The sequence below is a fragment of the Quercus robur genome, chromosome 1 (assembly GCF_932294415.1).
Source record: "Quercus robur chromosome 1, dhQueRobu3.1, whole genome shotgun sequence".
In the NCBI taxonomy this organism is placed as follows: Eukaryota; Viridiplantae; Streptophyta; class Magnoliopsida; order Fagales; family Fagaceae; genus Quercus; species Quercus robur.
The window spans coordinates 38403087-38423147 of record NC_065534.1 but is presented as its reverse complement, the minus strand read 5'-3'; the positions used below and the strand labels follow the sequence as shown (position 1 = coordinate 38423147).

The 20061-nt window shown below is 37.1% G+C and overlaps 1 protein-coding gene and 1 non-coding gene across 3 annotated transcripts; one reads left to right on the top strand and one right to left on the bottom strand.

The window, feature by feature from the left end:
- The first annotated feature begins 9632 nt into the window (after positions 1–9632).
- Positions 9633–12151, top strand: LOC126689215 (SAGA-associated factor 11). 2 transcript variants are annotated; one of them, XM_050384334.1, is made up of 5 exons: positions 9633–9921; positions 10086–10179; positions 10425–10534; positions 11176–11487; positions 11630–12151. In XM_050384334.1, the coding sequence occupies exons 3-5, from the start codon at positions 10499–10501 to the stop codon at positions 11810–11812; spliced, it is 531 nt and encodes a 176-aa protein (XP_050240291.1). In that variant the 5' UTR covers positions 9633–9921; positions 10086–10179; positions 10425–10498; the 3' UTR covers positions 11813–12151. The 2 variants fall into 2 exon arrangements, with proteins under 2 accessions (XP_050240291.1, XP_050240282.1); XM_050384325.1 differs by lacking the exon at positions 10086–10179 and having other exon boundaries at positions 9634–9921.
- A 2161-nt stretch (positions 12152–14312) lies between these two features.
- Positions 14313–14385, bottom strand: TRNAE-CUC (transfer RNA glutamic acid (anticodon CUC)). Its single transcript has one exon. It is a non-coding gene; the product is annotated as a tRNA-Glu (tRNA).
- Between the last annotated feature and the right edge of the window lie 5676 nt (positions 14386–20061).

Below are 20061 nucleotides of genomic sequence, written 5' to 3'. Positions count from 1 at the left end.
CAAAACTAATTTTATTTCTTTATTTTTTTTATTTCACCATATTAGGTGATTAATTTTTTTTTTTGTCACCAAATGCTATTTATGTTCATTTTATTTTATTTTATTTTTTGAGAAAGTATCTACGTTCATAGCTCAACTTATTGATGACGAAAAATTTTGTCATCAATTTTGTCTTATTTTTTATTTTATTAATACAATATATGAGTGGTGAACCATTTTGTCACTAATTCTATTGGTGGTGTAAATTTTCATCACCAATTGTTTTTATCCCAACCTATTGGTGATGAAAAATTGTCGCCAAATATTTATTAATTTAATTTAATTTTATATTTTAATTTATTTATTTCCATTACATTAACCTATTATTACATTATAATAACTTATTCACATTAGAACAACACATTTATAAGCAAATTATCCATACAATCCAAAAGTAAATAAAACAAGTGTAAGATTCAATTTGTCTGATGATGTCGAAAAAATCACCAGTGAGCCACACGGTTCCAACACGTTCGATACCAAACCTGCCCAACACAGAAAAAGACCTTACAGAGAGTATCGGTGTGGTATCGGCCAAAGACTCTCTGAATGTTAAGTTAAAAAAGAGCTCCAACAATGTTAGAGATTATGAGCTTTAGAGAAATTGTGCGTACCTTTTCTTGAGGGTCTTTAGGTTTTATAGTCGCGTAGGGCAAGATTCCTTTGCTTGTGAAACACGTCTTTTCCTTATGGGGAAGATACTCATTAATGTGTGTATATTCTAGAATTCTACTCATGTTGGGATTCTACAAACCAGGGCTAATCGTGTGTCACAAGTATTTTCCATTTAAGGTTCCTTGGAGACCATATAATAATGGGCTGGATGCCATGTCGTCGTTCGGTCAGTACATGCCACATCTGTCCATGCCACCTCCGTCCATATAGCTCCATCATGCATAATTTTTCCTCTTCAGTTGCCCCCTTCATCCTATGGGTTTGTGATCTCGGAGTGGAAGGACCTGTGGGGTGACGATTCGATTTGGATCCTGAGAGACTTGTCAATCTTTAACAGGCTGGCCTAAAATTATTTATAGCACAGGGGACTTAAATTTTGACCAAGGCCCTTTTGGGTGACAGGGCTCGTCTGTCCTCCCGTAGGTAGGAAGACTTCGAATTTTCACCAAGGCACTTATGGGCGACTTGGTTGGTCATTCCATCCGTAGGTAGTAGGACTTAAAATTTTCACCACGGCACTCGTGAGTGACTTGGTTCATCTTTCCACCTGTAGGTAGAAGGACTTAAATTTCGACCAAGACACTCGTGAGTGACTTGGTTCATCCTTCCACCCGTAGGTAGAAGGACTTAAATTTTGTACCAAGGCACTTGCTGGTGGCTTGGTTAGTCCTTCCACCTGTAGGTAGTAGGACTTTAAATTTCAACCAAGGCAACCGTAAGTGATGCATGTGCCCTGCACATGACTGGAATGCGAAGAGTCAAGACAGATGGAGACAGCTGTGTTTCGCGAGTAGCTCGCGGGTAAGGCCTTCCCGTGAGACACTCGTGAAACATTTTGTTTTGCCAGACTGTGCTATCTGATACACACTTTCTGTACCCACACTATATATACCCACATTACCCACAAAAGTTAAGGAGTGCTTCAGAGAGAAAACCCTAGCCACAAACCTTGAGAGTTAGAGATTGTTATACCCATAATCATTTACACAATTGCTTGTGGATTTTCCTCAACTCCTACCTCTCAATTTCCATATCATTGAGAGGTTGATAGCCTAAACACTTACCACACCCTTTCAGAGTGTCAAGTAAGGTTTTGGTACTGCTGAGAAGTATTGGAAGAAGCCAAGGATGGCAGATGCAACATGGTGCTTGTTGCGGGATCCAGAGAGCTAGACAAGACACGGTTCCGTGGAGTCTTGTTGGAGTAGGAGCTTGGAGGGCTTAGGTACATCGAGAAGATTAAGCTTGGAGGGTCTCTTGCTAACCCATGTATCCCAATTGATTGTCTAGTAGATCGATTACCGCTTGGAGGGCGACGGAGAGGTTTTTCACCGAGTTCTTTGGTTTCCTCTTGGATAACACATCAGTGTGTTATCTTGTGTTTGCATTCTTCTTCCGTACTCTTTTACCTTTCATTTTACCGCTGTGTTATAATGTTTATGGGTTAGAGTAGCTTGTTTGTTTATCCACTCGCATTTACTCTATTCCGCACTTAATATTAAGTTAGAGTAAAATCAATCGAGCCGTAACTTTAATTTGGGGGTCTAAATAGCTCTTGTGTTTTCACACATTTTCAAGCATTCAGATAGTATCATATATATCTTTCTTCACAATCAGGGGTTTTTTTCCTAGTCCATCATGGACTTGGATTTCATTGAACGTTTACAACGATTTAATCTAACAAAGGAAGAGGGTGAAGCCATCACTGTCCAATCAGAACATCGTGAAAAAATTCTTGAGGAATGTTCTCTCAGTCTCGTTGGTCATTTCAACATGACAAAACTCATCAACCTTCAGGCGACAAAAAATCTCTTAAGGGGTGTATGTAAATTTGGTAAAGATTTGAAGATTAATGATGTTGGAGAGAGGTTTATCCAATTTAAATTTTCTTTGGAAAGCTAGTTAGTATGGGTTATGAATAATGGTCCATGGAGTTTCAACAAACACCTCTTATTACTCCGGCGATGGGAAAAGGGGATGACGGCATTCTCTGTTAACTTCTTACACATCCCTATATGGGTGTAAGTATGGGGACTTCCTTTCAACCTTATCAATGAAGAAGCAGGTAGAGATATTGGAAGTGGAATTGGTCGGGTTGTCAATGTTGATTGCAAAGCCATATCATCTGACCAAGCTCATTTCCTTCGAGTTCGACTCGAGATGCCATCGGATAAATCAATCCGAGGAGGAGCATCGGTCCTTAGTCCAGAAGGGGATAGAGTGTGGGTTGCCTTTCAATACGAATGACTTTTGGGACTATGTTTCAATTGTGGATTTCTAGGACATGAGGCCAAGGCTTGTACAAAAGGAAAAGCTAAAGGATGGTAGCAATAGTCCATATGGGGACTGGTTGAGAGCAGGTTACCATAAACAGAGTAACAAATTCAAAAACAAACCACCTAGCTCACCAAGACGGAACATGGAGGAGAATGATGTCTCCCGGAATGCCAATCTACCACTGCAACCACCAACTGACTCAGAGCCAAGTACTTCAAGAGGCAAATTTGGTGAGCATGTAACAGTTATGGAGTCTGCAGAGCAACATGTAACTACCTTTACAGATGCATGCGAGATTGTTGGATTATCCCCTAATCCTTTAGGTGGTAGTTTGGATAACTGTGTTACTATGGTTTTAAATTGTGAAAACGAGATAAATCAAGAAACCGAAATTATTGGAGACAGCCTAGTGAGTGTCCCTTACTTGTATGAGCAGTAGAGTTTGGATAAAACTACACCTCTTGCCAGTAAAGTCCTAGTTAAGTTGAGCATGAATTCTTTATCAAGTGACCAACAAAAACATGGCATGCCATAAGTATGTAGGTGGAGAAAAATAAAAAACCCAAAGGCCATCTACAAGGCTGAAATGAAGCACATTGTTAGTGGGGTGAGGAATAAACGAAGAAATAAGGTGGAGACTAGTGGAGATCAGAAACGTTCAAAGACTTTGAACGATTCCTCAACAAGCACAACAGTGGAGGCTGAGTTTCAGCCCCACCAAGCACAATGAATATCTTAAGTTGGAACTGTCGGGGGCTTGGGAACATCCGTGCAGTCACTATTCTCTCTCACTTAGTGAGGGTAAAAGCTCCCAAAATTTTGTTTTACATGGAAACAAAACAAACAATAGATGAGATGTGAAGAATTCAAGCTAAACTACAACATCATTCTATGCTCGCAATCCCATGCGTTTGAAAAGCTGGTGGTTTAGCCATGTTATGGAAACAAGAAGTTGATTTATTTGTTCAAACTTATTCCTTCAATCATATTGATGTTCATGTTATGACTAACCCGAATTCACCATGGAGAATTACTGGCTTTTATGGGAGATTGGAAGAACATCGTAAACGAGAATCTTGGGGATATTTGAGAAATTTGTAGTCTAGAAGTTCACTACCATGGTTATGCATTGGAGATTATAATGAAATTTTATCCTCTAATGAGAAACAAGGGATAATTCCAAGGCCAAACAAATTAATGGAGGAGTTCCGTAGTGTTTTGCTACAGTGTGGATTAATTCATCTTGGCTTCTATGGCAATATATTCACATGGAGGAATGGAAGACCAGGAGAGGCCTTTGTTCAAGGGAGGCTAGACAAAGCATGTGCTACAATTGAATGGAAGGCTTTGTTCCCACGCAGCAAGGTTACCCATCTTCAAGCATCCTATTCTGATCATGATCCAATAATGCTTACAACTAGTGTGGACACATGAGTGACAGGCAGGAAAAAAGTTCCGAAGAGATTTGAGGGGAAGTGGGCAACGCATCCAGAATGTGAGGGAATTATTCATGAAGCTTGGAATGGTGTAATATCCACGGGTTGCCTGATGTACAGATTATTTGAAAAAATTAAGACAACTCGTATGTCTTTGGTGGGATGGAGTAGACAATTGGGAAACTCAAAGACAAAGCTAGAAGAGAAGAAATTGGAATTAAAGCATCTTACGGTGATGAATAATGCAGATAATCTCGATGTGATCCAAAAAGTGAAGGATGAGATAAATGCTTTATTACTACAAGAGGAATTATTTTGGAGGCAGAGATCTAGATCAATTTGGTTACTTGCTAGGGATAAAAATACAAAGTATTTTCATCAGAGAGCAAGTTAGAGATGTAGGAAAAATCAGATCTTAGGGTTATTGGATGATCAAGGGAGATGGTGTAATGCAGAAGCTGATGTTGCAAGGGAGGCTGAAAATTACTTCAAAGAATTATTCACTTCTGGTAATCTGACTAATCTAAATCTGGTTCTGAACTTAGTGGATAGAATAATTACTCCTAATATGAATCAAACACTGCTTCAACCGTATACACCTGATGAGGTTAAACGAGCTCTTTTTCACATGCACCCATCCAAATCACCCGAGCTAGATGGTATGTCTCCTTTCTTTTTCCAAAAATATTGGCATGTTGTAGGCAATGATTTAACTGAAGTAGTGTTGTCTATCTTGCATTTTGGTCATATGCTCCATAAGATTAATTACACACATATTGTTCTAACACCCAAGAAGAATGATCCAAAAAATGTCTCTGATTATCAGCCTATTAGTTTAGGCAATGCTGTATCTAGAGTTTTTTCAAAAGTCTTAGCCAATCGGCTAAAACTTATCTTGCCCAATGTTATATCAGATTCACAAAGTGCTTTTGTTCCTAACCGGTTAATAATTGATAATACTACTGTAGCATTTGAAGTATTACACAGGATGAGGAATAAAAGAGCAGGGAAGAAAAGGCAAATGGCTATTAAACTGGATATCAACAAGGCATATGATCGGGTTGAATAGGAATTTTTGAGACATATTATGCTAAATTTGGGTATTGATGCCCAATGGGTACAGCTAGCAATGGAAACAGTGACTACTACTTCTTATTCGATGCTATTTAATGGTGAGCCGAAACGTTTTGTTATCCCTTCTAGGGGTATAAGACAAGGAGTTCCTCTATCCCCATACTTATTCCTATTATGTACAGAAGGCCTCTCATCTCTGATTAGGAAGGTAGTGGAATCACAAAGTCTTCATGGAATTTTATCATGTACAAATAGGGTATGTATTTCTCATCTTCTATTTGCGGATGATAGCTTTATTTTTTGTCAAGCTACTATAGAGGAATGTCATCATCTTATGAATTTGCTTGAATGCTATGAGTCAACATCCGGTCAAGCTATTAATAGACAGAAGACCTCAATCTTTTTTAGCAAAAACACAAGATTATAGGTAAAGTAGGATATACAGGCATTGTTGGGTGCAAGAATTATGGAGGATTATGAGAGGTATCTTGGTTTGCCAATTGTTAGGGGAAAATATAAGGTTAACTTTGTACTAAAAAGGAGTGTGGTGGTATGGGATTTAGAGACATACAAGCTTTTAACTTGGCTATGTTAGCTAAATAGGCTTGGCACTTAATCCATAATACTCACTCTTTGTTCTACCGGGTATACAAATCAAGATATTTTCCAAATTGTTCCTTTATGGATGCGGAGATAAGCAGCAATCCTTCATATGTATGGAGAAGTCTTTTGCTAGCTAGGGACCTTATTAAGGAAGGCTCACAGTGGCAGGTAGGGGATGGAAGCTATATTAAAGTTTCAACTCATAAATGGTTGACGCATAAACCAATTTTTTTGGGAGAGGTTAGGCATAATCTGCTGGTGAAGGATTTGATTGATGGTGCCACCGGACAATGGGATAGAGATAAGGTGTTTGATCTCTTTGCTTATAAGACACGAATAGAAATTCTGCAAGTGCCACTATCAAGGCTGTCCTCAAGAGACAAATTGGCTTGGAAGGAAAATAGATCTCAATGTTTCTCTGTAAAAACTGCATATCAAGTTGCACTTCGGATGGGGTAGCAGCAACGGGTTGAACACTTTGGTATAGTGGTAGATCGTGGAATTTGGAGGAAATTGTGGAGCTTGAATGTACTGCCTAAAGTGTGCATGTTTGTATGGAGGGCGTGCTCAAATATTTTTCCAACTCGGGATAACCTACATTGCCGAAAGATCAATATTAACCCAAGATGTGAAATCTGCTACCAGCATTTGGAATCTGCTGCCCATTTGCTTTGGGAATGTCCTCTTGCACAAAATGTTTGGGCCCTTTCCTGAGGACAACATCAAAAATGTTCAAATGTGGCTCAAGATATCTTCATGCTAGTTAGAACGTTGGTGGACAAACTTTCTCAACAAGAGCTGGAAAGATGGGCGATGACGATTTGGGCAATTTGGAATGCTCAAAATAAATATTATTTTGAACATATCCAGATTCACCCCAAGACCATTCTTGATGGAGCACTTGGTTTTCTATAGGAGTATCAACGTTTGGTAGCTGATCAATCAAGCAATTGACAGTGATCTGATCGCTTTCTGCATGTCTGATGTACCTCTACATAGTGTTAATTTCTGCGTAATTATTTGTTTCTGTAGAAATTGTTTTGTTTTTCTGCATAATTACTATTTCTATAGAATAGGTCCAGTATTGCTGTTTTTGCAACAGGTTGTCCTGTTTTGTTTTAAAGGTTTTGGATGTATTGTTTTTGTTTCTGCAGAACTTGTTGTTTTCTGCATAATTGTTATGCTGTTAGTAGAGGATTGGGTGTCCCTCTTTGCTTTAGGTAGTGTTCAGTTTTTTGTCTAGGTAGAAGTTGTTGTTTTTATATATAATTGTTGTTGTTTGCTTTAGGTAGTTTTCAGTTTTTTGTCTAGGTAGAAGTTGTTGATTTTATGTATAATTGTTGCTATTAGTAGAGGGTCAAAGGTCCGGTTCCCCCTGTTTTGTTTGCACAGGGTTCTTACGTACTGTTTTGCATGTTCATTAAATAAATTTTCTATCTTTTATCTCAAAAAAAAAAAAAAAAAAAAAAAAAAAAAAAAAAAAAAGCTAAATGAAATATTTGGTTTCCAACGAAGCCAGATATAGAGGTAGTTGTGTAATGATTATTGACATTTGAGTGCAATTTCTGGATAAGATTTTTTTTTTTTTTGGGTGCTGAATTTCTGTATAAGAATTCAAGGGGGAGGCTTTCTAATACAAACATTATCTATACCACTATTTAATGGGCTTCCCTTGTTTGGACCGGATTTTTTTTTTTTTTTTAAATTTTTATTTTTATTGTTCCAAAATACCCCTACACCCCTAAGTGTAAGTAGAGACAAAACTAAATGATAGTCGGATAAAAATACATGTCTAACTTGCACTAAAATATTGCCTACAAAATAGGAACACTCTCCTACTAACTCATTTCTTCAAAGCAATTATACATTTTTTTTTTTTTGAAGTAGAAAAATAAGCTAAACAAAACTAAATATCAAAACCTAGCCTCTCATAGTAATCCCAAATTATAATTGATGTAAATTAGTTATTAACATTTACCAAAAATATAGAAGAGCCTCTGAAAAAAGAGATCTTTCTCCACGAAATTTTAATATCTAAAAACTACTTTCTGATAACCTCTCCTTTCTTCACAAGTTCACATCTTCTTCTCCTACATCAAAAACTTCCTACTTCCCACTTCCTACTACAAAACAACTTCCCATTACGTTTAAGTCAAAATAACTAGAGCAACATACGTCTCTCTCCCTCCCTCCCTCCCTCCCTCCCTCCTATTTAAAAGTGAGAAAACTTCTTCTACCACAGTTACATTAATTTTCTCCTGTACGGTTTTTGGGCTATTTTGCTTCTTTGAGCATCTTAAAAAATTATGTATAACCTTGAGTTTTTCCACTGAGACTTTATGTAAGTTTCCTTTAATGGGTTTTGTGTTTTTGATGTACAAATTGCAAGATTAGTAGGAAAAACCAAAAATTTCCTAGGAAATACCCCAATTGCTGTATACACTCTCTGTATATTGGGCTTATTTTCACAAAAAGATATGTAGTTTTTCTTTAAGCTACTTAGTACTGAAGTATCTATACTATTATTTTCCTGTTTGGAATTCTCAATTTTGATGCCAAAATATCATTAATCTATTCTCTTACAAGTTTTTTAACTGACAGGATAAATACGTAAAAAAAAAAAAAAAAAAAAAAAACAACAACAACAACAAACAAACTATGCGCTCAAAGGTTAATAATTTGCATCAATTATAAATTGAGATTACTAAATTTTTTAATCACAAAAAAACTGAGAGGTGTGATGATTATTATGTATTTGTTAGTGAAATAATTTTTTCATCACACACCTAGGTTTTTTTGTAATTGAAAAATTTAGTAATCCTAATTTATAATGGATGCAAATGATTAACTTTTATCCCAAAAAATAGAAGAGCATTTAGCTTAGAGGCTAGTATATATGATAAAGAGGGAGAAAAAACTGATTAGGAATATATATATATATATATATATATCTTAATCACGATCGCTATGGTCAAAGGTCCGTAATTACCTGTCATGAGGTTCTTGATTTTTTGGATGAATTCAGGGCCCGTATAGTAATGTTGTTTTAGTAACTTTGTTTATATTTTTTAGAAATACATGTAGGTGAAAAAGTGTATAAAAATACATACATATATATATATATATCTTAATCACGATCGCTATGGTCAAATGCCCGTAATTACCTGTCATGAGGTTCTTGATTTTTTGGATGAATTCAGGGCCCGTTTAGTAATGTTGTTTTAGTAACTTTGTTTATATTTTTACAAATACATGTAAGTGAAAAAGTGTGTAAAAATACTTATAATGTTGTTTAAACACTAAAAATTGTTATTTAAACAACAGTAACAACAAACAGGTTCATCTTTCCTGTCAATGAATGTAGCATTTTGTACTTTTAAGGTTAGTTGGTGAATTTTAAGTTGTTACCTGAGATGAGAACAATTTCAATCCATTGTGAGTTGTAGTGCACATCCACACAAGTCATTTCAGTGTTTGCCTCCTCCAATAGGTATTAGGATTATAAGAGAAACACCTGACTGACATGCCACACCTGCAATTCTAAAATCTAGTCAGCAATTCCCACACGAATAGCGAAAACTTGTAACCAAACAACATTTTCGCTTTTGCCCAAATCAAAATCCCTAAAATCTCCGTCGAATTTTCCTTCGTCACCGTGAACCTCCTCCTCCTCCTCGAAGTTCCAGCAACAGCATCTCTATCTGAAACTACAGCACTCTGATCCGTAAAAGTCTCGTACAAATACCATTCTCTCTCTATCTGTCTCTCTCGCCGGAGTAGCTTCTCCTCCTGTGGAAATCTCTTTCTTGCCTTGCCGGTGAGTCCTCTCTCTCTCTCTCTCTCTCTGTGTGATCTTGTTCTGTCTTTTAGTTGGTACGGAAGATAACAATAAGTAAGTAGAGTGATGAAAGAGGCGTTCTTGGCTTTGCTTGGCTCTGTATTTGATACTAACTAGTACAGATTTATCATTTGGGGCTTTAGGGTTTCGAATGGCCCGTAGAGTGATGAAGAAAGAGACAGAGTGAAGAGTAGAAGGGATTTGTGGCAAAGGCTTTTACCTAATGATTTGGATTTGGTGACTTTGCTTTTCTCTGTTTATATCTCTGAGTGCTATGTGCAATTTTGATATTAGTCTTTCTTTCTGCTTATTATATCTTGTATGCATCATCCTTGCACTTGGGCGTACTAAATAAAATCTTAGTATTACATTTAGCAAAACAGTAGAATCTTATTACTTATCTTTCTAACCTTCAATATCTGTTGCTTGTGTCAAATAATTGATTGCATTGTTAATATTGTCTTCTACTTGCTGCAATATAGTGAACTGTTTCTGGCTTTAACTGAAGTTCTTCGTGGGCATCATATTGGAACTAGCAGCTCTGCTTTTAAGAATCATGTCATTGCCTAATGAGGACAATATCGCTTCTCAGGTATCCCTTTCTGTTCGCAAGAACACATTTTCTTTTGTGGCTGGCTTAGCTGTTGAACAATGGTAGATGATAAGATTAAAACCTCCAGTTTTTTAGTTTCACATCTGATTGATTTTTCTTGCACGCTACAAGATTGAAGTCCTTACTTTTCCTGGTTTTAGACCTGTCTGAGACTGAAATCTGGGTAGACAAAGAGGGAAGAGTTATGTTGACCTTGTATGTAGAGCACACAGCAAGAAAGGCGTGTTGACGGGTGGTAATGGAAAGAGTTATTTTATCCTTTTTTTTTTTAAAAAATGGTTACACACGCCCCCCGTGGATTTGTACCCACGAGCCACCATCTACCCTTCACTTATCTTTCTTTTCTCCCTTTTTGTTGTGATTTTTTGGTTCTTCTCAGAGTACCAAGACATATCATACATGTGTCTTTGTATCAATATACCTTCTATTTTATTGGTTTGATTGCACGACAAGTATGACCCTAGATATTGCAGAAGGGTTTCATACAATGACCTAAAGTCAAGATAGTCAGACTTTTGTTTGGCTTCTCATTACCATAAGATTTAATAACTTGTGTGTGTGGAAATTTTCCTACATGAAATCTTTCATATTTCCTCACTTTTGTTGGGTTTTGCTTGCAGCTTTCATCTCACTTTTTCGGAGATCTCCTTGATTCCATTATTGTTGATGTGGCATCTGAATGTCATCGAATAGCAAGGTTGGGTCTTGATCGTAATATGGAAGATGAAGAAGAAGAACTGAGGTTGTCAGCACAAGCCCGGGTAAGGGTAGCTGATCCTAGTAATAGTGGTGAAGCTAATAGCAAGTATGTGGTTGACATATTTGGACAGTCTCATCCTTCTGTAGCCAGTGAAGTATTTGAGTGCATGAATTGTGGTCGATCTATCGTGGCTGGGAGATTTGCTCCTCATTTGGAGAAGTGCATGGGAAAGGTGATCCTATGTTCCCTTGATTTGATAGTTGGTATTCCATTTCTTAAATTGAGAAAATTATATTTTCTGGTGGTTTTCATAGATTATAAGGGACATCAGCTCTTGTTTTCCTTAACAGTTGTGCTTTTGTACTCCACTACAGGGTAGAAAGGCTCGACCCAAGGTGACAAGAAGTAGCACAGCTGCACAGAACCGGTATTCACGAGGCAGCCCTGTTTCCACATATTCTCCTTATTCAAATTCCACCAGCTCAAACCGGTTATCAAATGGAACATCCGGTGTTGCAGGTGAGGAGTATTCGAATGGCACATTTCAAGAGCCATGAAGCAGATGAATTGCTAAGGCTTACTTCAAGATATAGTTGAACGGCCAATACCATATACCTGGCTGAAAAATAATATTTTAATTTTTCTTTTGGTGGGAAACTGGGAATGTATGGCTGAACAATTAAGACGATTTTATCAGTTTGTGCCCAGCGGCTTGTCATCTGAAAGTCTGGTGAGTTCATTGTTCTTTAGATGTTTGGACTCGACAGTTGTGAATGGGTTGGGGACCAATATTGTTGACACCCGGCTTGCGAATGTAGTTTGAACTTCGAATGGCATCAAGAGTAAGAAAGGCAAATGAAAATTGTTAGCCTTAGTTTTAAGGGTTTTCTTTTCAATCCCAGTTCGCATATTAACACAAAGGAAATTCAAAATTGAATTATCCCTGATAACGTAAACGTAATTGTTCCCAACCAAAATAAAATAAAAAGTAACGGACCTTTGCTGATCTAACATACCCTGAATCACATGTATATCAGCATATTAGGTGACAGCTATATCTTTGGGAAGAGGAAGTAAGGGTTAAAAATATAAAGTAGAACAGTGTGTAGATGTAAAGATGAGTGCAACGGGTTTTGGTTTTCTTTAGCATCAGTAGGTTTCCTTTTCCTTTTCCTTTTCCTTTAGCGTCAGTACCCGGCATTGTATATGGTATAATATGCTATATTTTAGTATCAAAGCACAAAAAAGCTCATTACCCACTCTTTCAATTGTAAAAAATTCTACAGGACCATCCTAAATTTATGATAGTATTGTAGCTCACTTGCAAAAATATAATATTCTTTTATATTACACAAGGCCAAAACATGTCATTCTCTCTCTCTCCATGACTCATTTCTCTCTCTTGTCCAAGTCTCCCTCCCTCCCTCTCTCTCTCTGGTTGAAGGCGGCGGGTTCGTGGGTTGCTCTCTCTGGTTGACGACGGCAGTGTGGATCGGCATGGGTTGCTTTCTCTCTTTGGTTGATGGCAGCAGCGTGGATTGGTGTGGTTGTGAGAATGGGTTTTAGGCCGGTGGTGGCGGCGGCATGGTGGGCCGTGGGTCGTGGTGTCTTTCATGTGAGTTTGGTTAGGGGCTTTCATGTGGGTTTGTGTTGGTTTTATGGGTATGTTGGTTTATGGTTTGATTTGTGTTTATGGGTTTGGTTTGATTTGATTTGTGTTTTTGAGTTTGGCAGATCGGTGTGGTGCCGTGGTGGGTTATGGTTATGGTTGTTTTGGCAGATCAATGAGTTTTAGTAGATCGGTGGTGGGTTGTTTTGGCAGATCGGTGTCGTGGCTGAGGTGCTACTGCGAAAGTGATTGGAAAGTTTTGGATTTGGGTTGTGGTTATGTTGTTGATAATGGTGGTGACAGGTTGTGTTTGAAGATGACTTTGGAAATTCAACTGATAAAAATAAATTTAGGTACTGAGTTTTGGAGATATTTCATCATTATATAAAATTTATTTGGGTTTGGGTTTGTTCGTGGTGGTGGTGGCAGTAGGTGGTTTGGGTTTTGGGTTATATTATTTTATTGAGTAGATATATTATTTTAATATGTTGTATGATAAAATAAAAATTGGGATATTATGTGTATTATAAAATGGTATTATATAATAAATAAAGTAGCTTTTGAGATGGTAAAATGAGATATTTTTTAGAAACCGGATGCTAATGCTTAGTGGTTGTCAGAAACTTCATGTTTATGTCATGATTTTACTTGTGGTTTGGTTGAGGATGGCAATGGAGCAAGATGGGGGAAGGGGAGCAAATTTGTACCTGCCATGTCATCTCTATGGAATGGAAACCCATACGAGACAAAGTAAGACATGAAAGGTCATCTCTATGGAGTGGTAAACCCATACGAGACAAAGCAAGGCATGAAGGGTCAATTGGGATGGATGTCATACCTAGGTCGCTAAAGTGGTTATTGGAGTCTAAAACTTTGTAAAGGTGTAGTTTTTTTTTTGGAAGTAGTTAGTGGGAGAGAGAGGATGGAGTTTGAATAATAGATATAGGACATCATAAAAGATGTCATTACTTTAAATTATCATTTTAAACCCATGAAGGTATAGCAATTTTTTTTATTTTTTTTTATTTTTTATTTTGCATAAATTGCATTAATGTCTAATATCACACATTATACTTCCATATTTCAATCAAAAAGAAAATATCACACGTTATTGTACCCTCTTATTTTTCATGTTTATACGAACAACAAATTATGCTCACCGGAGGACATTGATTTCTTAGGACTTAGCAGTAGCACTCTCGGACCTCAGGCTTTAAAAAGTTTGCCAACGCCAGACACACTGAAGTTTAGAATTTGTCTAAGATTCATGGGCTATTAAATAGTGGACCCAATTACTGTGTTAGGCAGAAAGAAAAAAAAAGGACCTCAGTCTTTAAAAAGTTTGCAATGCCAAACACACTGAAGTTTAATTTCCAACCATCAGTAGAAATTAGTCTGAGATTCATGGGCTTATTTTGTCTTAGGCAGGAAGGAAAAAGAGAAGAAAATTCCGTTGCCGGGACTTGAACCCGGGTCTTTCGGGTGAGAGCCGAATATCCTGACCAACTAGACTACAACGGATTTGTTGTTCATTTTTAAAACCTAAAATATTTAATATTTTCACGTTTTTAACCCTTCGCTTTCACAAACAAGGTTTTGACTTGGAAGATTTAAGCAAAGGTTTATGGGAGCAAACTAAAAATTGCAGGAGTGAAAGAATATTTAGAATATATGGTATTCAACTCACTTAGCATTTAGCACCCTCTTAATATAGTGTATACATTAAAAGATTTGTTATTATTAGTCTCCTTAAATTCTTCATGATCTTTTATAATGTAAGTTGATTAATTTCTGTTTTCAAATATACTTTTCATGCTTGTTCTCTTTCAAAAATAATAATCAACAATTTGCAGATTTAAAATTAAAGATTGTTATTATAAATTCATGCTATGTCCTTATATGTGTCATGTGACTCAGATTTAAATATATATATATATATATATATATTTAAAAAGAGCTATTTAACAATAATGTCATTTTTTATTGTTTGCTAACACTTTGATGAAAATCTTATCACAATTTCTTTTTTCAAAAATCATATTATAGATATTGTGATTGGTGGGACAATGATTTGCTTTTTTTTTTTTTTTTTTTTGGAGGGGAATCGATAGTAGACTTTATTGATTAAATAATCACACTATACAATTGGAAAGAGAAAATGGGGCATTCTTCAAACCAAGAAATAGCCTCCTCTTTCTCATTAGTAACATAGCAAAAGCTAGAGCAACTCTATTACAATTCAATGACACAGTAACAAAAGAAACTAAATGAAAACTTTCACAAATTAGATTAATGTCACTATAAGAAAAAGGGGCTATTGCGGCGCTCTAAAAGCGCTACTAAAACCAATAAAAGGACGCTAAAGGCACATCTAACCGTTAGCGGCGGCTGCTATTGCAGCGCTTCAAAGCGCCACTGCTAAGGTACCGTAATAGACCTATAGCGGTGGTAATAAAAACCATCACTGTATAGGTACCTTTTAGCTGCAGATTTGGTTTATTGAGGTGAGCTTTCCACAACCGCCATCGAAGGCAAGGAATTGGGTAAATCAACCTTTAGCGGCGGTTTATATGCACCACTATAGGTGTCCAAATTTAGCGGCAGTCAAAAGCGCCACGATAGGGTTTCATTTAAAACATTCCAAGTACACTTTTAGCGGTGCTTCTGACTGCCATTTTAGGTATAAAAAAAAAAATTCACTAGGTTTTAAAACCACATATTTACAAAGAACTTGTAATACTGATAACTTGTTTACAAATAACCTATAATAGTTTTGGCTCTACTAACACAATATCACAAATATTTCCAAACTAACACAATACCAAATGTTTCCAAACTAACACAATATTAACATAGAATAAAATAGAGAAATATATTATCAATATGCATAACAATGTCTACAATACCATCGTCATTAGATTGACAAAAAGATGTGGTCTTGATAATAAAACAACCGCCCAAGCTAAGTTAATACCATAATCAAAGTTCCAAAGTGTTAGAAAATATCATTCAACACTTGCAAAAAATGCAGTTGTTCAAAAACAACTTTTTAGTATGCTAAAAAGTCCTTGAACACCAAGATTAAATTGATTAGTTTGTTTCTTGATGGTGGGATGCACCTGATGATCTTTGGAGAGCTGGAAATTGTTGGTCCGGAGGAACACCCTAAATACAGATTATGATTAGTTAATAAGTTCGTATAATAACCATATAGAAAAAAACAATAATATGCATACAAAAAAAAAAAAATATGCAAACAATAATTACCTTTATAGAACCAACCCACCACAACACAACCAAGACAAACCCATAACACAGCCACCACTCAAACCCACAACACAGGCATAACCCACAACACAACCACCACCATAACCCACAAACCATTTCAGCTACCCACCACAACCCACAAACTAGTCACTACCATGATTCACAAACCATTCTAGCATTTGCTCAAATTATTTGCACGTGTTTGTTTCATGGTAAAATTAAAAAATAAAATTCCTAAGAAAGAGGTTAGAAATAACACACTTGTTCAATTCAGTCACATTTTCCCCTGCTAAGATCAGTTTCTTAACCACCTGAAAAGGCAAACATTTGTCAATTACCCTTCTCCAACACATATGTAAGAATAATGATAGGCATTCCCAGCAGATGGACAACGACTTGCAAGCTCTGCATAGCAAAAAGCTGAAAGAGAAGCTGTTATTCTAGCTATTAGAAAGGAAATGGTGAGGGCAACCATTCCCACAAGAATATACACTCCAACTCCAATGGTTGAGCCAACTCCTGATAATATTGTAAAAAAATTCAATAATAAGCTATGAACTCAAAATTCAATAGACTCCTAACCAAAAGACCAAATGTTAAAAGTAGATAAATTACAATCTAAAAAGTGGATTGAAATGGCTAGAATAATCAAGGCCACATGTGAAGCTAAGTTTTGAATCCCTAGGCAATGACCATGACATCAAGATGAAAGCACTCCAACTTGGTTTTGAAGCATTTAATAAGAATATGATTCTATTAAGTTTTTTACAAACTTAAAATGACTAAGGTTCCCTTATGACACCTTTCTAATTAGCTTCATATCTCCCCCAATTATGATTAATTAATATTTGTAGTTTGGTCATTACCTCATCTTTTGGTTTTCCTTCTAGCAAAGCATCAAGAATCAAGTCAGCTATTTGGGGATGATCATCAAAAGGATCATCTAGTATGTACGTGTGTTTGATTCTGTTCAATAAATGAAAATGCAATAAATTGTGGTATCAAGAGAAAGTCAAGAAAATTTAATTTCAGAAGCATAATACATTGTCACTACATAAACAAAATAATACATAAAGAGAGAAAGAAGAATCAACCAAATATTCTTAAATGGTCGGCCCTTCTCATCCAAATAAGCTTCATTTATCCTCGTCAATGTATCAAGCCCTTCCGCGATCTCCCTAAAAACCTACAATGTCCCAAAAACACTATTTAGATAGATTATACACCAATAAACCCTCTTCACATATGGAAATAGAAACATTTTTATCAAGAAGGGGAGTTCACTCTTTGCAGCCTTATACAATAGACTCATTATTTCCTAGAAAAAGGTTTGGTCCCCAGTCTTAACAAACCAGTTCTTCATTCTTCAAAGTGATGGTTGTTAAATTGACTAACATCCCCCTCCCCCAGGGAGGCAAATTTAGTTATCATGCCCTAAATATGCCCTCAAATGTAAAAGTGTAATACAAAATAGAACCTCTCTCATGTCTTTCCATGCAAACAGCTTTTCAGAAGATCAAGCATCCCACACTAATTTTTTTTTTCTTTTTGTTGATAAATCAAGCATCCCACACATGTCAAAGCAAGAACCTAATACTTTTATTAGACAACCATCAAGGGAAATTAATGCATGACAAGCTTAAAGTAAACTTTATCACTCATTTTAATGCTGCAATTTGGAATCATAAGGAGCTCTTAAATGCCAATTGGATGGTGCATACCATAATGACTTTACAGAAGGAAGGGATAGATCCGATGTTACATGGATTTCAGAAACCTCAATCGAGCTTGCCCCAAGGACAAGTTACCATTGCCCAACATGAATTCGCTAATAGACTCTACTACTGGACACGCCATGTTCTCCTTCATGGATGGGTTCAGTGGCTACAACCAGATTCGGTGGCACCTAGAGACGATGAGAAGACTACTTTCAGAACACTTATTGGAAATTTTTATCACACAGTGATGCCTTTCAAGCTAAAATATGCAAGCGCAACTTACTAGTGCACCATGACCACGATATTCCACGACATGATGCATCGTGAAATGGAGGATTATGTGGATGACATTGTGGTAAAGTCAAGGAAGTGGGAGGACCACATCAAAGTATTGAGAAAGGTGATTGAAAGATGCAGGCTTTTCAAGCTAAGAATGAACTTGTTGAAGTGCACTTTTGGAGTTTCTGTCGGGAAGTTTCTAGGGACAGTAGAGGGATAGATGTAGATCCAACCAAAGCCACGACAATAGCGACGATGAAGCCACTAGCCACTATTAAAGAATTGAAGAGCTTTCCAGGCAACATTAGGAGGTTCATACCAGGCTTAGCATCGATTACTTTGGCATTTACAAAGTTATTGAAGAAAGGATGGAGTTTTGAATGGGGAGGCGAACAAAAAGAAACTTTCTAGAAGCTACAGCAAATTATGATGAATCTATCAACAGTGTAGGCCTCAGTTCATAGGAAACCATTGTTGCTCTATTTGGCCTCAAGCTCGTCTACCATTAAGGCATTGATAACCCAAGAGGATGGAGGCAGCATTGAGCAGCAAATGTATTGTGTAAGTCGCGCTTTAAGAGATGCTAAGACACGCTATCCCCAGGCGGAAAGGATATGCTTAGAAATTGTATATGCGTCACAGAGGTTATGTCACTATTTCTTGGCCTACAAGGTACATCTTATGACAAAGCCTCACGCAATTATGGCATTTCTCCGACAACCTATTCTGTCTGGTAGAATATCCTAGTAGTTGTTACAATTATCGTAATATAACTTGAAAGCGGGCACACCTAAAGTAGTAAAAATCTAGGCCATAGGAAATTTATTGGCCCAATTTCCTAGAGGAGAGGAGTTCCTATTGGACGATGAGGTACCCGAAGAAGTGGCTACAGCAGAGATAGTAGTAGACCAGTGGATCATAAAGTTCGATGGCTCCTCTATAGCAAGCTTAGGAGGTGCTAGAGTGGTCCTCTATCATAGGGATGGGGAGACCATAGCACTAAAATTCAAATTGGAATTTCCATGCTCAAACAATTCAATAGAATATGAGACATACCTGATAGGATTGGCAACGACCCTTGAAATAGGGATCCAACATCTGAGATTAGTGGGTAATTCCAACCTGGCAGTCTGCCAAGTGAAAGAAAGCTTTTCCTTAAAAGAGTCAACCTTGGCCTTTTACAGGGCACTGGCCCAAAGGATGGAAGAAAAGTTTGGAACGTTTGAGATAGAGCACACCTAGAGGAGCGAGAACGGATACACAGACGCGTTGGTTGCATGGGGCTCACAAATAACCTTTGAAGGAATTAGCAACACAATAAAGGGTAAGAAGCTAAAGGAGTCTATAAATAAAATACTCAAGGAAAGGTTCCTAGAAAGGGAAAGATGTAAGAAAGATTGGAGGGCTCCCATCAAGGAAGCCTTATTAAAGGAAGGTGTAGCAAAATTGAAGACCATAAAGGATTACGTCCTGATGAAAGGAGAGTTGTATCGCAGAATGCTAAGAGAAACCCTGTCGAGATGTGTGGGGCACGAAGAGACCTAAAGAAAACTAGAAGAAGTGCACAGTAGAACTTGTGGGTTCTACAAGGAAGTTAGCATGTACCTCAAGGTATAAAGGGCGGGCTTCTATTGGCCAACCATGAATAAAGAAACAGATTAGATTCAAAGTCAATGCAAAGCCTACCATTTGGCCATAGACCGAGAAAAGAGCTACGCCATGTTTACTATGGAAGATTGGAGGAGCCCGTTTGTGGGATACTTGGCAGATTGAATCTTACCACAGAAGCACAGAGAGAGGTACAAGCTTAGAAAATTGGTAATCTACTACTTCCTACACGAAGGAATCTTGTTCAAGAAAGGGTATGATAGAGACCCACTATGATGTTTAGGGCTAGAAGAGGCCAAGGAGATGTTAAAGGAAGTACACTCAG